Source organism: Echinops telfairi, unplaced genomic scaffold (genome assembly GCF_000313985.2).
Source record: "Echinops telfairi isolate 266 unplaced genomic scaffold, ASM31398v2 ScPeMD7_7;HRSCAF=31, whole genome shotgun sequence".
In the NCBI taxonomy this organism is placed as follows: Eukaryota; Metazoa; Chordata; class Mammalia; order Afrosoricida; family Tenrecidae; genus Echinops; species Echinops telfairi.
The window spans coordinates 24,818,713-24,834,541 of record NW_022103904.1 but is presented as its reverse complement, the minus strand read 5'-3'; the positions used below and the strand labels follow the sequence as shown (position 1 = coordinate 24,834,541).

The 15,829-nt window shown below is 45.0% G+C and overlaps 1 protein-coding gene, 1 long non-coding RNA gene and 1 other non-coding gene across 3 annotated transcripts in view; 2 read left to right on the top strand and 1 right to left on the bottom strand.

The window, feature by feature from the left end:
* LOC123521254 overlaps window positions 1-4,737 on the top strand; it is a 6,681-nt gene extending 1,944 nt beyond the window's left edge. Inside the window, exons 3-4 of the long non-coding RNA XR_006679724.1 lie at window positions 1,918-2,073; window positions 4,384-4,737. This is a non-coding gene — a long non-coding RNA (uncharacterized LOC123521254). The remainder of the gene's footprint in view (window positions 1-1,917; window positions 2,074-4,383) is intronic.
* LOC115868184 lies at window positions 2,850-2,976 on the top strand. Its single transcript, XR_004045468.1, has one exon. It is a non-coding gene; the product is annotated as a small Cajal body-specific RNA 15 (non-coding RNA).
* A 1,647-nt stretch (window positions 4,738-6,384) lies between the features above and the next one.
* FSD2 (fibronectin type III and SPRY domain containing 2) overlaps window positions 6,385-15,829 on the bottom strand; it is a 36,270-nt gene continuing 26,825 nt past the window's right edge. The window contains exons 11-12 of the mRNA XM_045286321.1: window positions 9,509-9,685; window positions 6,385-7,436 (exon numbers count right to left, since the gene is read on the bottom strand). Coding sequence (XP_045142256.1) covers window positions 7,184-7,436; window positions 9,509-9,685 — 430 coding nt within the window. The 3' untranslated portion in view covers window positions 6,385-7,183. The remainder of the gene's footprint in view (window positions 7,437-9,508; window positions 9,686-15,829) is intronic.

The following is a 15,829-nucleotide window of genomic DNA, read 5'->3' as shown; positions in this document are numbered from 1 at the left end:
AAATGTTTTTTAAAGCATAAGAATATATAAACATACCCTCCATTAGCTAGCAGGGTTGTGAATGTCTTCCCATGTCAGTTAAACTCTAATGTATCTTCATGCAATTGAAGAGAAAAAGACAAATGATGTCTTAGTACTATTATGGAAGGGGCAGTGGTGGATCAATGGGGAGCAGGTTCAGTTCTCAGCCTACCACCATCTGTTGTCTGTCAGTGGAGGCTTGCCTGATAACTATGATGCGGAACAGGTTCCAGCAGAGCTTCTAGCAGGAAGAGAAATAGAATCTCATCATCTGAAATTCTAGTCATCTTGCACGTTTCCAGGAAAGGATGGGATTTTGATAGTAAGGGATGCCTGCGATAGGTCTGCACCTTATAAATAATACTCATACATTTGACCAGAGTTGTTATGTTGGTTTGTTTTTTCTTTGAAGTCTTGCCATCCTTGCTTCTAAGGAGCTTTCTGGCTTTACTTCTTTTTGTTTTTTTACTTCATTTTTATAAATGAAGTAAATTTATAATAGTTTTATTGGCATATAATTCACATATCATACAGTGTAATAGTTTAATCATATTAAGAGTTATGCAACCATCACCACAATCAATTTCAGAACATTTTTTTCTTGTACTCATTTTTGCTAGCTGCTCATTTTCCTCCACCCATCCCTGCCATGCCCCTAGGTAATTATTAATCCATTTACTATCTCCATAGATTTACCAATCCTGGATTTCTCATACAGAAAATCATACAAAGCACAAACTAACAACCACAACAAAGACCAAAAAACCCTCAATAGAAAAGAAAGTAGAAAATATTAAAAATAGGTCAAAAGGGAGATTAAATGATGAAAGTATTATATTTTAACCGAGTTACATCTGCCATATCCGGCTTTATAGTGCTCCCTGTCTGATAACAAGGCTTTTCACATCCCTGCACTATGTTCACAGTGGATTCACCAGAGGCTTTATCCATGTGGGGACCTTGCAACTGGATTTTGGGCTTCCACTGTCATCCATAAACCAAAAAACCACACTCCCTGCCATCCAATCGTGACCTGATAGTGACTCATAGTGACCTGATAGCTGTCTGCAGACTGCCTGTTCATAATTTAAGCTCTGATATATTCCTCCTTTGGATTTTGGCCAGAGTTGATTTTAAGGAGGGGGACTGCTGTTCAGTACTGAGCTTCTTTCTCTGTTGAATCCTTATGAGGAAGGTGTGTGTGTGTGTGTGTGTGTGTGTGTGTGTGTGTGTGTGTGTAAAGAGGAAATCACCCTATAGTCTGTGTGATTACCTTTCTGGCCTATACTTTTCTCTGTAAAAGTCTTAGATTCTAAAAGTAGCTAAGAGCCGTAGCACCATGCTGTAGTGTAAGTATGAGGTGGTCAATTGAATGTACACTATCAGTGTGAAGCCAGCTTCTGCTCACCAGCCTCCATGGGAACCAGCGATATGCTTCGGGCATTTAAAACACACATTTGTGGATCTTAGGACTCTTTTCGAATAGTCAAAAACTATGAACCTTAAAAGGGAGTGCAATGGTCTTTTAAGTCATTCAGGGTAGGGTGACATTTTAAACCCCATATGAGGGAGCTTCAGAGAGTTTGTAGAAAAAGTGAATGAACAGATAATGAGATTTTCCCATAAACTTGAAGCCCTCTTATCTATCTTCTTTTGGCTACACTCTTTAGCACGCTTTCCCACTCCCCAGGTCTGAAGTCACCATGCAACACTGCTACTCCTGGGACTCTCAGATCCCGTAGGTATATGGAGGCAGAAGAAAGGTTGAGCATCACCGGTGTATATTTTTAAAACTCCCGCCCTCCCAACATAAAAATTCCAAAGCTGCTTTTCTTGATAATGAAGAAGCTTTTTCTTTGGGTTGAAAGGCATTCTGTGTGTGTTTTCTCTGTGCAGGTACGTGAGCTTTGTGCACAGAGGCTGCTGGTGCTGTGGTCTGACTATTCAGTAGCAGAGCTGCTTGGGCGAAGTTCCAGCTTTTGATTTGCTTACAGTCAAGTGGAGGAGACAAGTCAGTGATTGTAGTACGGCCACTGAAATATTCTAAAAGACGTGAGTTATTTGGTTATAAGTCAGCCTGGGAGAGGGACAAATGAGGCAGTGCTTTAAGAGGTGCCTCTCAAAAAGCTACACAATGTTGGTCAAGTGGATGGGGAGGTCCATTCCAGCTACAAGGGCTGCAATCCCATTCGCTTTTAGCTCCCATTTTCCCACGAACTTTCTGAAGCCCCCTCTTTTGAGTGGCGTAAAATTGTAAACTACACAAAAGGCCACCTCGAGTAACTTTCACTTTTATCCTTACCTTTGGATAGTGATTCTTGTGTATTTTTTCTCCCTCCCTGGCCCTGTAACTGAATGGCTGTTTGCGATGTATAAAGGAGCTATGGTGGCCTACTGGGATATGTGCTGGGCTGCTAACTACAAGGTCAGCAGTTCAAACACACCCGTCAGCCACTCTGTTAGAGAAAGAAGAGGTCAGTGCCGTGTTCATTTTAGATGTCCTGACTGATGGAACAGAGGTTGACCTGCTGCAGGTACTTTTCCAAATCACACACATCTTGATTTTAGTTTCATTAACAATTAGTTGCTGTGAAGCAGGCAAACATGGTGTTATAAAAGTACAGTTTTGTCAGTTTCCTGACTGACAGGGTGCAGTCTAACCACTTTCCTCTAGTTTATTTTAGAGGAAAGCATTTGAGTTCTCATCTCTGACAGGTTTCCATCCTACATTGGTCTCCACGGTCACAGAATTCACTAAATTAGCTTTCTTTGAATATCCCGGCATGCTTGAAGACAGTGTTTTAAAAGCTGCACTTGGTCATGTTCTTCTGGAGACTAAGAAAAGAGAGTCCTTGAAGTCAAGCTGGCTCTGCTTCTAGTCTCCAAAATGAAAAGGTAGATAGAACAGGTCTTGTGAACGAAATATATTCAAGACTTACATATCTACCAACAGCAACTTGACACTTCCCACCATCGTCCTACTCCAGGAAACAGGAATAGTCGGTTTATAGATGAGAAAGCGGGGAGGAAGACTTAAGGAGCCTATGAAAATCTGACTGTACTCATTGCCAGAAAGGGGACTAGAAATTGGAGAAATCTTTTGGTATAGGGAGGAGGAGACCTTTCCTCCCGCAGAGCCCAGGAAGGTTTTCTGGCAGCTAAGTTCTTGGAAAGACATGGCTGCCTACTCCCTCCCATAAAGAGTGACAGTCTCAGAAACTCACAGGGGCCGTTGAACCCTGTACCACAGGTTGTGATGCGTCAGTTGTTGACTCAATGCCTGTAGAGAGGAAGGCCACATCACAGTAACTTGTGCTGTGTGCACCTCGCAGTGTGTGAATTGTGTAAGATTAGGAGTTTAACCAAAGGAGACAGCAGTATTAAGAAAAGGGCCCCAGTGCCCATGCCTTTGGATAGTGATTTTTGTATCTTCCTTCTCCCTCCCTGGCCTTCACCCCCTTAATTGAATGGGTGTTTGGGTTGTGAAAAGGAGCTCCAGTGGTATAGTGACTTAGGTGTTGGGCTGTTAATCACAGGGTCAGCAGTTCAAACACACCAGTCTCTCTGCTAGAGCACGATGAGGTCCGCGTCCAGGCTTTATACTAATGACAATTTTTTTATTATGTTGAAAGTGTACATAACAAAACTTGCCATCTCAACAGTTTCTACATTAAACACTTTTTCAAATAAAAGATAATTAGATTTTTATCAGAAACCAATGTCGTTTTATATTCCGTCTCTAACCAGCTTTCTAATAAGGCCTGCCCCGCTTTTTTAAGGAACTTTTGAATGTTCTGTTACGATGTTTATATTAAGATTTAATTGCTTTTGCACCTTTGTCAAAAATAAATTTGGCGTATTTATGTGGGTCTATTTCTGGGTTTTCCATTTTGTTGCCATTGATTCGTTTATCGGTCGGTACCATATTGTTGTAGTTACTGTAACTATTGAGTATGCCTGAACAGCAGTTAGAGTGATTTGCTTTACCAAAGAGTTCAGGACCTACTTACCTGGCAGCAGTAATTGGATACTTCCCATCATCTTATTATTGAAAAATGGGACTCGTAAGTTTATAGGTGCAAAAGGGTGGAGAGAGACACAGGGAACTCATGGAATACGTCTCTAACTGACCTGCCTGCTTTCCTCTTTGCTAACACGGCAAGCTGAAGCTTCCTATGTGCCCGAGTCATTTGAGCTATAAAGCAGTACAGCTAGGGCTAAGAAATGAACAGATTTGGTATGTTTTGTTTTTACTGTGTAGTACCAGAGAGTTAGCAAGAACTCTTAGTCATATAAATAACCATGTATGGCTCCAATGGTCTTTTTTAATTAAAACTTTTTTTCTGTTTTGTTTTTTAACAGATGTATCTGCAGGTTGCAACTGGACGTGGCCTCGAGGTAAATCCAGCCCCTCGTTGAAATTTTGTTTCAGCAGATCATTCATAATATTCTAAGGAATTGGAATATTTTCCAGAAAAGCGAAAGTTTTGTGTAGTTCTGGTTTGAAATTATTTTTTTTCCTGTTTATAGCAGAAAGGTGCTTAAGCAAAGGTTCTTTCTGCTGAATTATGATGATGCTGGCATGTAGTCATCCGCCTTATTTAATCAAGTGGGTTATAGTTTTAAATTTAGTGGATTTTAATGCCAAAGCCAATTCTAGATCAAAGCCAATTCTAGAACCGTTTCCCTTGGTTGAATAAAATTTTATTAAAACCATATTGTTGTTGAGTTTTTAGTGCATTTATTATGCCTCCTACAGTTAGAACTTTTTGTGTATGTTAGTAGTTAAAGACACAAACTGACAAGTCATATGTCGATAGTGTTCTGTGGGGAAATGTCAAGCTTTCCTTATTAACTCGTGGCTGTGGAGTCCATTCCAACTCATAGCAACTCTTAGGACACCATAGACCTGCTTCGATAGACCTGCTCATAAGGTGTCTGACACTGACTCTTGACAGTAGACTGTCCAACTGCTGCGTTTAAGTCAGTCACTGCCCATGTTTAGTACTTAACCCACTGCACCACCAGGGCCCTTAGAAAGCCTGACAGAACTCTGAATTCAAACCTGCTATAGTTATATCACATTTCCTGCTTTGCAGTTTCTACCTCAAACACTGGGACCACTTTTGTTTACATTTTATTCTGAGAGCACTTTTGAGTGCTCTTAAAGCTTAATTGCTTATAACTTTCACCGTTTCTGTTATACTTTCCTTATTTTAGAGTAAGTGTAAGTGATTTAGCTTGACAGGGCAAGATTGTGTGTGTGTGTGTAAGTAAAACAAGCTTACAAGATTGTTGAATGAGTTGTAAAGTCAATAGTATGAGCTTTTTTTTTTCTGGTAGGCAAAGCTGTGACACAGTATATGAGAGGTACACAGTGTGCCAAACTTGGAGTGTTCTAGAGAACATGAAATTTTAAAGGAAAAATGGATTTCATCTCACAAAACTGGGAGTGGTAAGAATAGAGGGGATCTGTGCTTGGGGAGGCATAGCTGGGGCATGTCACTAAATCGTGTCTCGATAATTCATCAGTGGAGTCCTTTGTTCTACAGCCTGACTCAGAGGTGACCTCTTAACTGTGAGAGCTGGACGTAGCACCTGGAGAAGTGGAGAAGCAACAGTGCAGCTGATGGGGCTGGGCAGTGGGGTCCAGGATGCCAGCAAGCTAGAGACCACTGCTCTCCGAAGTGGCTTGCTTTGCACGCTGGTGAGCTGATGTTTGTTTGCTATATGTCACAGACTGTTACACACACTCACCGTCTATCGTCCAGTCTCCTTATCCTGTGAGACAAAGGCTATTCTTCCTTCTGTACAAAGGGAAGCAGAAGCTCTGGAAGAATGTGGCTTTTCCAAAGTCATAAAGCACAGTGGCGGCAATGACCTAATTAAATCCAACTCTGGATTTCAGATCTGCTTGTCTTTATGTTAGAGCACAGTTCCAAGAATCAGTTGCAACAAATGTCTTCTACTTTTCCCCTTCTGTCCCCCGCTAGGAACCCTGGTGGGTAGTGGGTAATGGCTTGGGCTGCTAGCCGCAAAGCCAGCATTGGAAACCACCAGCTGCTCTGTGGGAGGAAGAGAAGGCTGTCTGCTCCCACGAAGACTTACAGCCTTGGAAACCTCCAGGGGCAGTTCTGCTCTGTCTAGTAGAGGGTCGGTCAATATGAGTTAGAATCAGCTTGATGACAGATTTTGTTTTCTGAACCCCCCCTCCCCACTCCCATGGTGAAGTTCCACACTCGCGTAGTGCTCCATTTCCTAATCCCAGAGATGCTGGCTGCTTCCTTTGGGTTTTTCTCCATTCCTTGGCTGTAGTTTTGAAAGAGCACCATAATCCCTCATGTGGAAAGAGCAGTGAGTGGCTGATGTGAAGAAGGGACTCGTTTATTCAAGTCTACCTGAGGATCCAGTGATGTACAAGGCACACTGCCCCTGCTTTCCTGGAGCTAGGCATTATAGAAGTAACGATAAAATCACAGGAGTCCAAGTGCTATGAAGGAGAGGGCTGGGTGTTTTTAAAGAGCGTACCTTAGGGGAACCTCAATCCCGCCTCTGGGGAAAGAAGAGAGTAGGTCATGGAGTCCTGGTGACACAGCACTTAACTGTTGGGCTGCCAGCCTAAAGGTCAGCGGTGGGAACCCACCAGCTGCTCCTTGAGAAACATGTGGCAGCGTGCTTTGGCAGAGATGACAGTTGTAGGAGCCCAAGGGGCAATTCTACAGGAATTGACTCCACAGTAATGGCAAAGCCACAGAGAAGGGACATGGCTTTCCGGGTCCTCTCTGTGGGCACCCTCTTGCCTGCTTAAGCCTGTTCTTGACTAATCCTACAAGAATGACTGCCCAGTCTGTCTCCCCCAACCAAAGCTCTGTGGGCCTGGAGACTAGATAGGTGCCGATGCTCTCAACAATTTGTCAACTTGAAGGATTGTTGAGTTCATTTAGTCTGCTTCTTCATCTTAATAGCTGGGACAGGTAATGACTAACCTAGTATCACACAGGTCATAATGTGCAGGACCCAAATCCATCCATCTGCCAAATATCAATGAGGCCGAAGTGGGCCAGGCATAGTGCTTGGGTGTGTACCTTTCACCAGCTGAGGTGGGAGTGACTGGGAATGGGTAGGTCCTGACAAGAGGCAGGAAGCTGAGCCTCAGAATAGTCTAATAGAAGGCGACATGCTTGGGCATTGAAATGCCGTTGTGGATCTTTAGAGACCCTGACTTTCCCAAAGAAAACCACGGGTGCACAAAGTGGTGAAGCTGACAATTGAATGTGTACAGATGTTGAGAAATGTCCACGTTGAAAAATGACAATTTGGAATTTTCGTAGTCTAACAGAACACCAATCCTCCTTGGGGAGATTGTTATTCTTATATCTGGAGTCATCTTGTTGTGTAGAAATTCATACTTATGCCTGTAAATCAAATGTTGATAGAACAGATGTTCAGACCTCCTGTAAGCAGTCAACTTATAGGACATTTCACATTAGTTTTATTCAAATACTCCTCTGTGCTAGTTTCTTTCATGAACTGACTCCCCAGATAGCAGGGCATACCCAACACTCCCCTCTCGAACATTTGTCTTAAGAAATTCTCATTTTAAAACGATTTGTTCTTGAGTGATTTCTTAGCCTAAGAAACTTACATAGTGTATTAGAAACTCAGATTGCATCAAGATTGGCAGAGAATTAGATAAGTTTTAAACATTTGGATTCCAAAGTCGTTTGTAATGAAGACATTGGAAACAGGCAAACTGAACAAATGTATCTCTTAGAGTAGGTGATGCTGTGTATAAGCTCCCTTAAGACGACCAGTTCTTGGCCTTGCAATGAGTGCCGGGAGGGAGTATGCAGTGGGCCTGCTCAGCGCTATGTGGCACCAGCTCCCTCTACCCATGCTCTGAAGATCATGTGCTTTGAAACTGCTTTGGGGGGGGGGGGGTAGGGGGAACAGCTACAGAAATTTTCTAACTCTGCTACCTACTGACATTTGAAGAGCACTGGGAGCATTTAAGCATGCAACTGGGAGGAACACTTGGAATCTGATCTGAACAAGGGGGCCAGAGCAGACCAGCCTGTCACTCCCCCAGCTCACCTGATGGCCCTCTTAGCTTCTCTCCTCAACTGAGCAGCCACTGGAAGCCAATGACACCCCCCTTCCACCGTCCCTCCTACATCAAGAGAGCTATGAACTGAAATGTCAGAGCTGAGGTTGGACACCGCACGTTCCCCTCCACTCATAAGACACACATTGTGACACCTTTCCAAGACAGGGCGGCAGGAAATGTCTCCACTAGCCTTTGGCCTGTCTCTCCCTTTCCTTGTTCTTTCTTCCCTCTTTGATCCACTCCTGTATTTTGTCTCCGTCCTTCTCCCACACACACGCCTACTTTCTTCCTTCCTGTTCTCTCAGCCTTCCTGACCCTGGATTCTCCCTTTCCAAAGGAGAGGACTTTTTAGTTTTTAGTGTTATTTCAGGGGGCAATGCCCAAATAAAAGATATGGTTTAATAAATGCAAAAGGGCTTCAAAATTTTCCCATGAGCTTTACAATAGCCCTCTCATATCTATATCCTGTAAATAGCATCGGAGGTTTAGTAGGATCCACTATAGTTTAAATAGCTTGTCAGGAGGAAAACGGATTTCCCTATTTGTCTTGGATTAGACAAATCCATAACCGTACGGGAGGGTCACGGGCACAAGCAGTGCAGGTGAAACACGAGCAGGACCCAGCAAAGCTCAGAGGCTCCCAATACAAGGAGGACCGCGGCGGGGCTGGGAGCACGGTGTTGTCTTGTTTTCCAGTCTTCAAGGCAAAGGGAGTTGGGGCCATAACCTTTCAAATCTGGAAAAGTCCATTGTCCTGGACATGATGGGATTTCCCCCTGCTTTATGGATCTACTCCAGAACCATCCCCTTGGGTAAAGACAATGCTTAGCAGCAGAAGCAGACCGAAAGTAGTCATTAAGCCTCCCGCCTACATTAACTGAAAAACCAATCTTTAAGACTAATTATTTTCATTTAATAATCTAATCACATAGTGGTTAAGGACGCTGTCTTTGCACCTAGACTTCCCTGGTTGTGACTCCACGCTCTGAAGTCCACATTGGGTGGCCTACTGTGAGTTACAGCTTTCTCGTGTTTTTAAATAGGATAACCAATTGTGCGTGGTAAATGGAGATAATCACGGAAGGGTGTAGAGTAGTGCTTGCCATGTACAATCAGCTGTCCATGAATGTTAGCCATTTTAATCTCAAAAGTAGCCCAAAGCTGCTCTTTCTCTTCTCATCTGGACTTTAAGAGAAAGTGGCTGGAGGCAAGTCTTAAAACACCTTAGAATCTTTTTGCAAAGTACTTTTGCTAAATTCCATCAGGGTTGATGGAATGACTCTGAGCCATAATGTGGGATTTAGTTATTGTGAGTGGGCACTGCTTGTTTGAGTCTTTTGGAAGTAAAATTTCATCTTGTCTGGACCGGTGTTAACTCACCTTGATGATGCAAACGTGTGCCTCATGCACCAAGAGCGGCGGTCTGTGCCCAGGTCTTCCTGTTTAGGGATGCCTTCAAAGGCCACGCCGACAGTATAGTCCAAGCGCTCATCCACCTCGACCTCCCAGTAATGGCGGCCACGCACTGGAATGAGATTTCCCCTGACAGCGACACACCTGGTTTTAGAAAGAAGCAGCATGGGCAAGTGAGCGATATCAAATATTGGGGTGGTCGGTAGGTGGTCTACAGATGTGGAGGTAGATGCCACTGAACACTGTCCAATTGTAGAGCAGCCAATCCTCTTTTAAAACTAGCCTGACTGACTAAAGATGAGAAGAGAATGATTACATTGTTTGGTGATGGGACAGGAAGAGACATGAAAACAACAAAAAAGGCTGTTTGCTTTTTAAATATATAATGGTTAGGGGTTTTGTAGTAGCAAAAGTAAAGGTTTGGTCTGCTTGTTTGTTTTAAAAAAGATTGAACACTTAAGAATGCAGGACAGTCAAGGTGAATTGTATGTTTAAAGTTCGTGGCCTGACCACCCCTCGCTTGTGGCACTGACCACCTGACCACCCCTCGCTTGTGGCACTGACCACCTGACCACCCCTCGCTTGTGGCACTGAACTAGCCTGGAGGGACTGTGGAGTAACGTTTATATTGGGGATGATCCCGGCACAGGACAAGAACCCAGAGCCAAGAAGAGCAAACTAGCAATCCCCTTACTCATACCTCATTAAAGCCTAACTTCACGTTTCAACAAGGAACAATTATACTCACAAAGGTCAGAGTTCTGCTCTATAACAATGAAGTCCTCCACCAACCAAAACCGAAAAACTCACTACCATCAAGTTAATTCTTACCTGAGCGACCCTATAGGATAGTGTAGAACTGCCCTGTGGATTTCTGAGACTAACTCTTCATGGGAGTACAAAGCCCCATCTTTCTTCTGTGGAGCAGTTGGTGGTTTCAAACTGCTAACCTTGTGGTTAGGAGCCCAACTTGTGACCACTATGCCCCTGGGACTCACTAATCCACCAGCTCTCCTCCGAGGAAGGGTTTAATAGGAGACCAGATAAATAGCATCAGTACCACAAAGTGAGTGTTCTCTCTCCTTCAGACAATGTAGCTCCCCAAATCCTTAAAAAGCTCAGCTGTCATCAAAATATCAGCTCTACTTTCAAAATCCCTGAATTCCCAGTGCCAAAGCAAAGCTTTGGGAAGAAGATCTCTTCTGTATCTTCCAGATTTGTCCGTGGTCAGAGTTCCTGGGAGTTTCAGTAACACTCCTGATTATGAGACCAGTCTAGGAAGGGTCTTCAGTGGTCTGGGAAAATCCTGCTGTGAGCCATCCTCAGATCCTGCTCTGGCCCAGCCACGTGAACGTCACGGTGACTCAGCCAGAATGCCTTGAGGGTTGATTAAATGACTCTGAGCCATAATTGTGGTTGACATTTAAAAATCGGGGTGAGTTTATGAGACGCAGTGGGAGCGGCAGAGCTTTGGAATCAGGGAGACCTGGGGGCATCCAAATCCCTCATACCAGGTCGTTGTACCTTGTTGCCACTCAGTTACTCCATCTCAGTTTTTTCGTTTACAAAATGAGGCCATTTCCTGTCCAATCACATTTCTAACAAATGGTTCAAATTTGGAATGTTTAACACTGAAATCATCACATTGTCCTCTCTCACACCTACTGAAGTTTGTGTTTGGGGGGAGGGGGGTGCTGGTGGTGTGGTGTGTGTGGTGGGTTGGGAGAGGAGGCTGGGTGTCTAGAGGGGGTGGGGAGTCTGTTCTTGTGCTCCTGTTTTCCCCGTTTTGGTTACATCAAGGCAGCAAACTAAGGAATAATGTAGTGGTACAAACAGGTTGTAGTTGAATCCTGGCCCTCTTAGTAGTAGTGTGTGCTTGGGCAAGTTACTTAACCTCTCTGTGCCTCTGTGGGCTCATCCATTAAATGGGGTTGATATCTACCTCAGAGAATTCTTCTGAGGATTAAATAGGCACTTCATGGAAAGCCTTCATGTACACTTGGTAAACTGAAAATCGCACTGCCATGGGGTTGATTCTGACTCAGAGTGGCCCTGTAAGGTAGACCTGCCCTGTGGGCTCTGAGACGGTAACTCTCCAGGGAAATGGAAAGATAAGCTTTCTCCCATGGAGGGGCTGCTAGTTTCAAACTACCAACCTTGTGGTTAGCAGCCCGATGTGGAGCCACTCTGGCACCAGGGCGCCCAGCACTTGGTAAGCACTTTGTAAATAGATAATGATACAGTCTCTGCCTCCTTCCTCTTCCTTTTGCCTCATAGCCAGTTGGTCACCTTGCCCCGTGGGTTTGTGTCCTAAAGATCTCTTAAATCCACTTAATCCTCTCATCCAAGATGAGCGCTGACTTAGCCAGGGACTCCTGCTCTCCTTTCTCATCTGCCTGCCATCCAGCTCACACTTCACTATACAGAGTGATCGTCCTAACACTTACATTTGATAACATCCTTGAGTTAGTTAATTGTGCCAGCCTGGCCGATAATCACATGTGGTGCTGGTTGAAAGGCGGAGGGATAAATGGGTGGTGAAGCCTCGCCTTTCTAGTTCTCGGGTCTCTTGTTTTGTGATGGTTGCATCGGGTGCAGCTGCCTTAGCAGTTCTCTGCTTCAGCTTGCAAGATGGATTTCCTACAAGACATCCCCAAGGAGAAGCCGCATGGATCTATCCCGATGCAGCCCTGGGTGCTGGAGCAGCCGTGTGGAGACCCCTGCCAGTGCTGAGATGCTTACACGTTCACGGACTCAGCTTTCCTCCTGCAGTTGGCATCATTGCCTCTGTTTTGTGAGGTGGAGGACTTTGTGGACTGGTGTTGGGTTAATGGGTTAATGTTGGACTTGTGGGCTTGGGCAGCATTGAGTTGGGATGTTTTCGTGATGCACCTTTTCTTTACATAAAACTCTCTCTTATAAGTGAGTCGCCGTGGATTTGTTTCTCCAAAGTACCTAGACTAATACAATCCTTCATTAAAAACAGCCCGAACTCCAAACTTATTGCCATCCAGTTGTTTCCGACTCATAGCGACCCGATAGGGCAGGGTAGAACTGGGTTTCTGAGGCTGTAACTCTTTATGGGAATGGAAAGCCTCATCTTTCTCCTACAGACTGGCTGGTGGTTTCCAACCACTGTCCTATGCGTAACCACTGCGTCATCAGGGTTCCTGATATCATTTGTTATTACCAGCTAAAGGATAGAACCACAAAATTCCACCTCTTCCTCTTTTGGACCCAATACTGAAGACAGATTAAACATCCTGTAGAACTCTCCGTAGGCCTTTGGCTTCCTTCTGTAGTACACGCTGTTTCTCTGCCGGGAATGTCTCTCCTTGCCTCATTGCCCTCCACAATTCCTGTTTATCCCGCAAGACATAGCCCCTCCAGGAAGCCTACCTTATGGAGGTTCTGACAATGCCACATTCATACTTTTTACATGTGTGCCTTTTACATACATGTCCCCTTCACACCCCTTGACATCTGGCCTCAGATCTCTACCCCCAGCACACCCAGCACCCAGCACAGTGATTCACAGGCAGCACACTAACTCAGCTGTGTGTTTTGGGGAAATAGATTGTGACAGGAACCCACCAAAGGAATGCTGCCCCAGTGTTGTTTTGTGAGACTCCTGTCCAGGAGTCCTTGTGAAGGTAGAAGAGACCATGGTAGAAAAAGGTCAGAGGTGCATTGGGAGGGGGGGCAGGCGAGGGGGGGGCACCAAGGGAGAAGGATGGCCTGTGCTACCAGTTCCAGCCAGAGAGGCCTAGTGTTTGAGGCACCCACACAGGGCCCATGAGAGTCAGCTGTAAACAGCTGCCCTTTTTGCCATTCAGCCGTCTCTCCCCTTCCCCAAGCCTAGCTTGAACAATTAGACGGGACAAAGGGACCTGGTTCACAGGGACTAGAGAAGACAAGAGCGGGTTGGCTGTTCTGAAGTTTAAAGAGTTGTGTAGAACCTTGGCTATGTCATGACCTAGCTCAAGGGGGGTAGGGCTGTAGAGAATTTGTGACGGGGCCCATGATCAAAAGGCGAGGCGGCCAATGGGCGCCTTGGTGAGGCTAAGTGAGGTGGCGTCCCACATTGAGTTGACCAGACCCTGACCAGATGGAGATTTTTAAGCCTGTGAATTGGTGCATATTGGTGCTGACATTATGGATGGCCTGTCCTGATGTGACTTTGCTGATGGATGCAGACTCACAAGGTTCCAACTGGAATGAAGATTCTTCACATCAAAGAACATGCTTGTCTCCTCAGAGCACTGGGTTCACATAAGTAGACAGTATAGAAATTGGATACCCAAAATTGGGGTGACAAAGGCATTTAGTGGCTGGTTTACAAACTTTCATAGGTTGGGGAGTATGTTCATAGGATTATGGTGTAAGTGTTCACATAACTGAAATTGTTAAGTAGAGAATATTTTTGTTTTGTTTGTTTATAGACTGTTTAAATGAACCTGACACATTTTGAGTTGTATGCAATTTATTTAGTTTTATCCTGTTAGGCACTAGATATGATTTTATTATTGTTTTGTTTAAAAATCATATATGTGCTATTCCAACACAAAGGGGAAAAGAAGGAAGGTGGAGGGAGAAAAGGAGGGAAAGAAAAGGGGGGTGGGGAGACAATGGCATTAGGGTAGCAGGGCACTAACCCACCCAGGAGGAGAGTATTGATTATGTCTCCACAGAATTGGGAGTGGGCTACAGAGCCGGCCCCAATCAGAACCAAGCTGACCCCTTCCCTAGAAGTATGTGTTACAGAGGACAACAGTAAACCTACAGGTTGGGGATGGGCCTGCCTGCCATGCCCCCACGGAAGCAAATGAAGAAAGAAAAAGAGAGTGAGGGTCATTGGCACACCAAGCCTGGAGGGCGACGTCCCTGCACGGAGCTGCTAAAGCACAGAGAGGACTGTAGGGCTGACTACAGCTCGAGACATGGTGTCCCCTCACTGGAGCATACTGCGACAGAGGACAATGCTGGGGACACACGGCAGAGAGTTAGTCCTGTCTAAACCCCCACAGTGGGGCGAACCAAGAAGGGAACAAAACAGATCAGCAACAGGAGCAAAGCCACGCCACAAAGTCCCTGGGGAGCCCCCCAAATAGACTAGAGGCTAGGAGGGGCAGTTCCCAGAACTCTCGCAGGACCATGGGGGAGATAGTGACAAAGATCAGTGGACAGACCTGGAATTAGGTATGCTCTTTTGTTTTTTTCCTAGTAATTATATCTGTTTTCTCTTTTTATTCAATCTTTTGTTCCCTTTGTCTCCGTTATTGTTGGTTATGCCTACCTACAAAAGATAGGCATGGAAAGCAAGTGCGAGGAAAAAGCAATGGACCCGTGGTCCCAGAGGGACTTGGAGGGAGGAGGAGGCAGGGGCAAGGGAGAAGTGAGCAAACAACGCCATAGACGGGGAACAACTGGGGAATGAAAATCAACAATGAGGAGGACATAGAGATCCTGGGGGTGTTGGAGCAACAGCAATCTGGCTGAGAGGAATTACTAAGAGGCGGAAGTAGGATGAGCGTGATGGTGGGGCAGGAGGAAGATAAAAGGAAACAGAGGAAAGATCTAGGAAGCAAGGCTATGGATAGAAGTATAAACAGGTGTGTACATATATAAATACATTAATTCATAAAAATAGAGGTATTGGCCTATGTACATATATTTATATGGCAATTAACTGAGGTAGTGGACAGACTTTGGGCTTCTGTTCAATCCCTGCCTCAACACAAGAACACTTTGTTCTAACAAACTGGCATTCTGTGATGCTCACCCTCCTGGCAGGATCGCTGAAGGCAAAATGGGTGCATAAGTTAATGTAGTGAAGAAAGCTGATGGTGCCTGGCTGTCAAAAGATACAGCATCTGGAGTCTTAAAGGCCTGAAGTTAAACAAGTGGCCATCTAGCAGAGAAGCAACAAGCCCACCTGGAAGAAGCACACCAGCCTGTGTGATCATGAGGTGTCAATGGGATCAGGTAACAGGCATCAGAAGACCCCAAGCAAACAAACAAATGAGAAAAACATTGTTGAGAGGGAGGGGGCTTGGAGCAAGACCCTAAACCCATCTGTAGACAATGGGACATCCCCTCACAGAAGCGTCACAAGGAAGGAATGAGTCAACCAGGATGCAGTATAGCACCGATGAAACACACACTATTCCTCCGGTTCCTTGAGGCTTCCTCAGCCCCCACCATCATGACCCCACTTCTGCCTTTCACTGAGGGCTAGACCGGAGCATGTACACAGGTACAGGTAAGAAATAAGAGCTCACGATAGAC